Raw genomic sequence first — 9,654 nt, 5'->3', positions numbered from 1 at the left:
CAAAACAATACTCTGCGATACAACAATGACTAACTGTAAGATCGTCCCTGATCGAGACGAGGGGCTTAGCGTTCTTGAACCAGCGGTAGACGGGGTCAGGTCGACCCATGGCCTCACAGCGCCAGGACAGACGCCGGCCGATGTCCACGTGCTGGTCACGGAGAGGGAAGATGAAGAACGGCGCCGCTGTCAAAGGACAAACATAAAACTTGCTAACATAAACGTCATTTCTGTCTTTTGACAAACACAAAAACTTGGTGACATAAAGGTAATTTCTGCATAAAACAAGCACACAATTTGGTAACATTAAGCATTATTTTTGTCAAAGGCCAAACACAACACTTGGTAACATAAAGGTAATTTCTGTCATAAGACAAACACAAACACCTGGTAACAGAAACACAATTTTTGTCTAAGAACAAACGCAAAACTTGGTAACATAAAACATCATTCTTGTTTATTTTTGATAAGTAAAGGTTAGGAAAATAGATTTTTCTTAAATTCATTTCGATGGCATGTTCATTGCACATTTTAATTATAGATCTATAGATTTTGAAAATAAAAGTTGTCTTTTTAATAATATTTTAAAAAAGAAATGTTCATTGTGTATTGCCGTTATAAAGACTATAATAATAGAAGTTGTTTCAGTATCATTTTTTTCGATGAGATTTTCAGTTTGTAAAGCAATGTGTATTGTATTTTTTTAAAGGTGAGGTAAATACATGTCCAATAAAAGCAAAAACAAAAACAGAAACAAAAACATCTCCCTCCTGCCGTATAAAGCACCCAGCTTTTCCTCCAACAAGAACAACAACTACAACTACAACTACAACTACAACTACAACTACAACTACAACTACAACAACGACAACGACAACGACAACGACAACGACAACGACAACGACAACGACAACGACAACAACAACGACAACAACAACAAACACACGCGCACACACACACACATACACACACACACACACACACACACACACACACACACACAAACCCACACACTATCTCCACATCCCCATCCCCCCGTTCCCAAACTGCTCTTACATTTCACGACACCCCCAGGGGCGGTGCTACTGACTAAAGTGTCTTTAGGGGGAATTAACATCTCGAGTTCTTATGCACAGTTGAATGGTAATTGTAAATGGGCAGATTCATCAATATCATGCTCATTACTGTGCCTGAAATGCAACAGGGAATCGCTGCTTTTTCTTTTTTAATCCTTACTATCGTTATTTTGCCTCTACTTTTTTTGTATGTTTTATTACTCTTGTGACCGGCTATTTCCGGGGTGGCTTGATAGTCGAAGCAGACTTTGTGCTGTTGAAGCTAGAGAGGTGAGCAGACTAAGTCTGATTCCCTGTAAGGACTTCTCTGTTGACATCCACCCCTTTGCCCTCATATGACCTTATGCAGTTGTGAGCGCCGTAAAACCTCTACTAAAACATAAAACATACCTTCCACGACCAGCTGTAGATTGCGCACGTCTCTAGAAGCCCCGCCCCTTGTGACGTAGCACGTGTAGTTCCCCGAGTCGTCCAGCTGTGCGTCTGGCAGAATGAGCCAGCGTCCGTGTTCTGCCAGGCTGGCCTTCTCCGGAACACCGCCCCCGTCCTTGGTCCACGAGTAGTGCAGGGGCAGTCTGGGGGGAGGGGGGGGGGGAGTGGGAGAGAAATGATTGTAAATGATTGTAAGAAAATTGTGAATGATTGTAAGAAATTGTAAATGATTTGTTAGAGATTGTACATGATTGTAAGAAATTGTAAACAATTTGTGAGAGATTGTAAATTATTTGTAAGAGACTGTGAATGATTTGTAAGGGATTGTAAGAGATTGTAGTAAACGATTTGTAAGAGATTGTAAACTATTGTAAGAAATTGGAAATGAATGCAAGAGACTGTAAATGATTTGCAAGAATTTGTAAATAATTGTAAGAGATTGTAAATGGTTCATAAGAATTTGTAAATGATTGTAAGATTTTAAAATGACTTTAATGCTGTTTTTATTTAGGTTATTTTTACGCCCCCACCGACACAGTTTAGATAAATTTGGAGGCGGGTTTCCGACCCTGCATACCAGTGCCCATCCTTGCTGAGAGGGATACAGCAACTCAGCAGATAGACCGAGATTCCAGTCGGGAATCAAATTCTGGTCCACTGCGAGCAACAGCAAAGCGTCTAACCGCTTCACAACACGCACTAGCTCAATGACAGTGAGAGATTGTTGTTGTTGTTGTTGTTGTTGTTGTTGTTGTTGTTGTTGTTGTTGTTGCTGTTGTGTGTGTGTGTGTGTGTGGTAGCCTATCCGTACGAAATGTTTGGAGCCCCGAAGAGCGTGCTCTTCGCCAGGGCCACCGCCTCCCTTGGGTAGCGGGTGAGGCAGTCCAACCTCCCTGATCCCCCCCGAAGAGATGCCACCGCCGGGCCTCCGTGGCGGGGGCATCTCTTCAGCCAGTGTTCCAAATCTTGGGGTTCCTTGCTGCACAGTTCTATTTTTGTAGGCCCGCAGCCCAGAGAAGTGACCGGTCCTGATTTTTGCCAGTAATGACTGGTCACTGCAGGACATAATAAAAGCCTCTTTTTAAGGAAAATGCCCTGTATACTTCGTTCGTCCGCGTGTAGCATATAGGGGGGGGGGGGGGTCTTTTGTAATTAGCTTTACCTGGGCGCACGCACTTTCATAAGTAATTTGGCGGCCTGGACCCGGCAGCGCTGTTGCCAGTTTTCATTACTGTCAGCGAGATCGTTGCCGAGGATATCGCAGTGACCAGGGATCCACTGAATCGTGGGTTGAGGTATTGCATAATTTATGCGTAGTCGCATTTGGTCGAAGGATGGTGATGTTCCCACTAGTGCCATGCATAGTGATTGACTGTCGGTGAAAATAGCGACCGAGTTGGATGCATCGCACTCTTTGTCAATTCAGTCAATGGCCATTTCCAAGGCTCTCCTTTTTTTCCTCGAAAGAGCACGTGAATATGGCGCCTTTCTCCCTCAACGTCTCGACAACGGCAGGGTTGGACGGGTCCCCCGTTGTGATGACGACTCCAGCGCCGCCGTCCGTTGTTCCTGCCCTAGCCGAGCCGTCGGTGTAGATATTGTACTGTGCGCCAAGCTCTCGTGCTCGACGAACAGCAGCGCTTTGAATCTTCCCACGGGAGTCACTCCTTCCGCTTATGCCGTACAGGTGGGGGAAAGTGATGTCGGGGTTGATTCCCCGTTCCCAAGGCCTGGTTTCGAAGTAAGTGATGGGCCTCCTCTCGCAGTTGAACAGATGTGGGCTCTTTTTGCAGACGTCTTCAGCCCTTTTTCGAAAATTCCTGCGTCCTTTTAGGCGTCTGTGCACTTGTTCCGTTGCCGCAATTCGTCGAGGGTGGTCGTTGTTCAGTCGGAGGGCCTTCTCTCTTGATCGGAGACAGTTAGCATTTATGGTGGACTGAATGCTTGGGACCCCCGTTTCAGCTCGAAGTGCCTCGATCGGTGAAGACTGGGCTTGGGTGGTAATCAGTAGCAGACATCTGTTTTGAATCACCTCCAGATTATTTATGAGAGTTTTGCTCAGCCACGGTTGCCAGCTGCTGCTCGCAAAGTTGAGAACACTTTGTATATGAGTGAGGTAGACCATGCGTAGGTCGTCTTTCCTCCATCCCCATTTTGAGTGCGCTACAGCGCCGAGCATCCTCATCTGCTGTGTGGCCTTAGCTATTACTGTCTCAACCTGTTTCCTGAACGTGAGCCTGCGGTCGAGTGTGACTCCCAGGAGTCTTGCGTAGGGCTCATACTGAATTGTCGAATTATTTATCGTGATGCCTGGCTTCCATTCCAAGTTAGATGTTGCGAGCGTGAAGAATGTAGTCTCGCTCTTTGAGCCGTTTAGCGTGAGTTTCCATCGTCTGCTCCAGTCAGCAACGGTGTCCACCGCTCTTTGTGCCAGACTTTCGGCGTCTCGTGTCGTGCGTGATGAAGCAAGGATAGAGACGTCGTCAGCGTAGAGTGAAATTGTGAGATCATCCGGAAGTAGTTTCGCCAGTTCGTCGATATAAAAAAGGAAGAGGATGGGTGCCAGGACCGAACCTTGTTGGAGGCCTTGGTTCATTTTCCTGCTATTACTCAGTATTCTGTTGAATCGGACTCTGGATTGACGATTTTGAAGGAAGTCATTCAGCCATAAAACGTATGTATCTGGGATACCTCTGTCTAGGAGGGTGAGAAGTAGGCGTTCTCACCAGACCGTGTCGTATGCCTTTGAAAAATCGAGGAGGACGAGTAGCGATTTCTCCTTCTTTTGGAAGCCATCGGAAATCTGCGTAATTCTCAGAATTTGGTCTTCCACACATCTCCCCTCCCTGAATCCAGCCTGCAGTTCGGATAACCAGCCGTTCCGCTCGGCCATGTCGTACAGTCGTTCAGATACCATTCTCTCCATAACTTTGATGACACAGGATGTGAGGCTTATCGGTCTAAACGACGTTAGTTCCGATGCTGGTTTGGCGGTCTTGAGGAGAGGGCAATGATGGCGTCTTTCCAGACTTGTGGGACATCAGCTGAGCGAAATGACATGTTGAAGATGGAGAGCAGTTTCTTTAGCGCTTTGGGACCCAGGTTTTTGAGGAAGGACGGAGGGATGTTGTCTGGTCCGGGTGATCCGCGTGACTTCATCTTTGCAATGGCATTCCTCAGTTCCCCGATAATGAAATCGGGCTGGTCTGCCCTTGGGTTGTTCCGTAAGTATTTCAGTCGCTGTTTGAGTTGCCAGTTTTCGGCTCTGTCTTCTTTCGACATGTTTAGACTACAGACGTTCGCGTAGTGGTCTGCGAATATGTCCGCCTTATGCTTGCTTGATGTCACCAATCGCCCATTGTGTGACATTGCTTCATTTGGCGAGTTTGTCTCAGGGGTACCGTTGGGGCTTTTAATGATTTTCCACATCTTGGTGTCGTCCTGTGAGTTGGTGGTTTTCTCGAGCAGTTTTCGACAGGCGTCGGTCTTAGCATCGTTGATCGTCTCCTGCGCCACGTGGCACGCCTCTAGCCATTCTTTGCGGCGGGTTCGCACCTCTTTCCGGAGTCTATTTCGCCTCCGGATTGCTCTTCGAACTGTGGGGGTTTCCCATGTCTTTGTGTGCCTACCTGGTTTCACAGTGCCGACAATACGGGTACCGGCGTCCATCAGGGCAGTGTGGAATTCAGACACCATGTTGCGGATGTGGTTGTTCGACGGCATTCTAGTCGCAGTGTCACGTTCAACGGCGTCGGTGAAAGCTTTCCAGTCGACACCGAACGATTTCCAGGTGACTTGACCCTTGAATACTGATCCATGGCTGATCTCAGTGTTAAGGGTCACGGAAATCGGCGCATGGTCAGAGCTGCCAATTCCGTCTACTGGGCACCAGGTGTGCTTCCCGCTCCATGTTGACCCACATATAGAGACATCAGGGGCACTTTTGCCCTCGGTGGATGGTAGGGAAGAGGGAGAGGGATTGGGGTTGGGATGGTCGTCATGTCTCGACTTGGTGTTGATACGAGTGTGTCTTCCGTCGTTCATTACCGTCATGTCGCTATCCAGTGTCCAGATCAGCAGACTCTCCCCTCTTGCATCCGGTGGTTGAAAGGGATCCCAAAGGGGACAGTAGGCATTAAAGCCACCTAGTATGATAGACCCGGGTGTGGTTGGGAGTTCGTCGGTTGCCAAACGTGTAGATTGTTGAGATGTGTGAGATCTGACGGGGGGCAGTAGATGTTGCACAGTGTGACCCATTTCCTCTTCCAGACCCTCACCTTAAACATCGAAAGCTCAGTTCCTCTGATGGACGCGTCTCGAACATGTTCGAAAACCAGGGTATTCTTGATATAAGAGATGAGACCTCCACCTCCGTCCTGGCTCCGTCTGTCCACCCTGATTGACGAATATCCCTCAAATCTAGGTGTCGTCTTACTTGGTTTTAGTTTCGATTCCTGGATGAGGCAGATGTCGAAATCACCCTCCTTCAAGCGAAGTCCAAGATCGTTTGCCTTAGTTGTGATGCCATCGGCGTTCCACTGCATAATACTGAGCGAACTTTTGGTCCGCTTTTGGAGGTCCTCGGCAGATGTTTCGATCGCTGTGCCACCCACCACCCGTGTGAAATCTCTGGGCTTATTCGACCGCTCACAACCCTCACAGCTCCAGCTGTGGGTACCTTCCGCAGCGGCGTTTGCGAGCAGTCTCGTTAGATTCGTGCAAGACTTGTGGAAGTACTGGGTACAGGACGCGCATGCAACTAGCGTGGCATTCACTCGGATTGGTTTCAGGCAGCCCTTATAGTTGGCTTTGGGCCGTGGGGTGGATGGTAGGGGAGTAGATCTGACAATGTTATTTGTGATTGAGATTGCGGTTGGTGCTGTGTTGCTGGAGTGGGTTGCACACCTCCATTTTGTCTTGGGGTGGTACCTGCCGATGTGGCTGCACCTAACGTCCCTATGGCACTCGCTTGAGCATCCCAATTCGTCGCAACGGAACCGGCCGGCGTTTTTCCTGAGCATCTTGCTGCAGACACTGCACTCGCGTCTGGCAAAGGTCTCCTGTCGGGGTGTTTGGTCGACGGGGACTGGGGGTGAGCAGTGAGTTCTGCAGAGCCATTCGCGCTTCCTGGAGTACCGGGAGATGCCGCTGCAGGATTGATGACATTTCTCGTTACAGCCGTCAGCACTGCATATGAACGGGTTAAGAAGCAGCCTCTCTTTACGGCCGCAGGCGTTGCAGACCTGTGGTGGCAGGGCATCCGTGTTGTTGTTGTTGTTGTTGCTGTTGTTGTTGTTGTTATTGTTATCGATCCAGCAACTGCTGGGCTCTCGCCCTTCTGTCCAATGCCATGTAGTGATACGTGCAGGTTTGCTGCAGTTGCTGTAATATTCCACCGAGTGTGTTGTCAATATTAGGTCTCGGAGGGAGAAGGGTAGCTCTGATGTCGTTTAGGGCTGTGCAGTGGAACAGGAGATGATCCACAGTCTCGTATGCATAGTCACACAATGGACCCATTGGGGGAAGTTCTTGGTTTATTCTATGCAGGTGGACGTTGAGCTGTATATTATGTTCTGTTCGCAGTCGGAAGATCGTGGTACGTTTCTTTCTCTGTATGTGGTTGATATTGTCATTCCTTTTTGTTGTGGTCATATGAGTGAGAGATTGTAAGAAATGGTACATAATTGTAAGAAATTGTAGGCTTTGAAATTGTAAATTATGATCATAAATAGTTGTACGAGATTATAAATTACTGAGGAAAAAATAAACAGAGAAACAAAAAGCAACAATATAAAAAGACAAAACGCTTCAGCAAAGAAAAATAAATATGTTTTCGTGCATGGTTCCTTTGACCACGCTAACGAGTGCCTTCTTATTGAACTGTCAGATTTTCCAGAAAATTTGCATGGTGTGTTCCGAAGAAATTGTCTTAACGCTGGCGAAATTTCATTACTCTACCATGATTCCTTCATACCCAGACCTAAGAATTATTGAACCCACTTCGTATTCTTCTCGTCCGATAATTATTATGATATGAAAAATGAAAAAGAGTAATCAACTTGCTTTCCATAAGCGAAGCATTCCAAGGTCAAGGTGTTTCCCCTCAAGGACGGGCTAGGGGTGACAAGGGGAAAATCGTTGTGGATGATCGGTCCGTAATCCAGAGCAGCTGAGGAGATGGAGGTGGGGTGTGGAGGTGATGGTGGTTGTCAGTCAAGTTGGACTTTCCAAGCATTTGAAACAAGACAGAAACAACAAAGAGGAGGGGTGGGGTGGGGGAACCCGCCGGTGGCACACACAAACCACTCGCATTCGCGGTGGTTCCGGGATCACCGAAATAAGCCTATTTGGGATTTTTGTTATGGCCCCAGCAAACCATGACAAATACTAAGGGTAAGTGAACTAGGGAGTTGGGGGGGGGGGGCGGCTAGGTGTCAACATTGTAACGAATTACAACGCTACAGCAACTTTTCGAGAGTACCTACTGTACCAAACGGCATTCACAAAGAGACATCCTGATACAGTTTGATTTAGGCGGTTTACTGTGTCATCTTAGCACAATTTGGCACACCAATGACATGTATTATTATTTCACCACTGATACAGTTCGAGGAGTCCAAGTCCCATGACGAGGCTCTTTTGACAAACCGTTGTGCTCTTTTACTGGGTAAAACGTTAGGGTACATGGCACAGACAGTTATGATAAGAAGAAATTTCTGTTTTACGGTTTCTAGAGATCATGAACTGTGATAAGTCATGTGTATATCTAACAGTCTCCAGTGAGTATGAACTGTGATGAGTCACTTTTGTGTCTGATATTGAACTTTGATAAGTCACGTGCATGTATTATAGTCTCCAGTAATCAAGAACTATAATGAGTCTGTATCTCTTACACTCCATAGAAATCATGAGATTTGATAAGGCAAGTGTACTCGTATGTGACCATGAATTATGATAAGTTTGTATGTCTTGACAAAGCGTCTTCCCCCACCCCCCTCTTTCCCCCAAGTGCATGATTGTCTAACAGTCTCCAACAATCTTGAACTATGATAAGCCTGAATGTTTTACAGTCGCCAGAAATCATGATATGTGATAAACCTATTTTACAATCTCCAGTAATCATGAACTGCGACTAGCCAAATGAATGTCTTACTGTCTCCAGTAACCATGAACTGTGATAAGTCAAGTATTTCTTACAGTCTCCAGTAATGATGAGCTGTATGCCCATGCTGAGCCTGCTGGGAGGTTGGTCGGTGGCCATGTCCTGCCCCAAGGGAGCAATGAGCATCACTGAACAGTGGTAGAAACCTGGGAACGAAAAACGTAACGTACCCCCTACAGAAAACCTGGAAACAACAAACTTAGTTTATTCCATTCAGAAAATTTGGGAAATAACAAACGGATTTAACGTATTCCGTACAAAAAACATGGGAACAACAGAGACACTTAATGCATTCTCTGCAGAAAAGGTTGGAACAACAAACTAAAAGTATTTCACACAGAAAAACCTGGGAACAGCAAGCAGACTTACGTATTCACTACTTATAACATAGGAACGGCAAACAGATAACTTGGGAACAATAAACATTTAATGAATGCCCTACAGAAATTCTGAAAAACAAAAACAGCAAAAAACAAAACACAAAACAAAAAAGAAACAAACAATAAAACTTCACCTGCGTATTTTCTCAATGTAGATATTTTACGCCCAAATCGACACAGTTTAAATCAATATAAATTTTAGACTGCCAGTCAGGGCTAAACCCGAGTTAAGATACAACATCCCAGCAGAAAGGCCGAGATACTGGACAAAAAATGTCTCTTCAACGAACGTCGGTGAAATGCCTAACCGCAGCACCACAAACGCCAATAAACAACAAACACACGCAAAGCAAACTCTTAATGAAACACAGGAAAAACAACCGATCTCTCTTTGAAACCTGGTTTGCAGGGAACGTGGGAGTATTTCATGTTAACTAAGGACGCCAGGTGAGCTCACTATTGCACTCAAATACAGGGCAAAAAAACGATCTCGCTATAGTCGAGTGTGCTCAGAATAGCTGGGTGACCCCTTAAACTACACCTGGGCGACATGTTTTTTCTTTGTAGTCTACCTCGGCGACCTCCTACCTCACGCTTAGGAGAC

The 9,654-nt window shown here is 46.3% G+C and overlaps 1 protein-coding gene across 1 annotated transcript in view; it reads right to left on the bottom strand.

Annotated features, from left to right (window-relative positions):
* The window catches only part of LOC101847865 (contactin-5), a gene marked incomplete at its 5' end in the record, with an annotated part of 30,962 nt that overhangs the window by 8,973 nt on the left and 12,335 nt on the right, over positions 1 to 9,654 (bottom strand). Inside the window, 4 exon segments of the mRNA XM_013080639.1 lie at positions 22 to 186; positions 1,467 to 1,651; positions 7,572 to 7,677; positions 8,706 to 8,816. Coding sequence (XP_012936093.1) covers positions 22 to 186; positions 1,467 to 1,651; positions 7,572 to 7,677; positions 8,706 to 8,816 — 567 coding nt within the window.

Source organism: Aplysia californica, unplaced genomic scaffold, assembly GCF_000002075.1.
Source record: "Aplysia californica isolate F4 #8 unplaced genomic scaffold, AplCal3.0 scaffold00094, whole genome shotgun sequence".
NCBI classification, from domain to species: domain Eukaryota; kingdom Metazoa; phylum Mollusca; class Gastropoda; order Aplysiida; family Aplysiidae; genus Aplysia; species Aplysia californica.
This window is presented reverse-complemented; position numbering and strand designations above follow the sequence as displayed.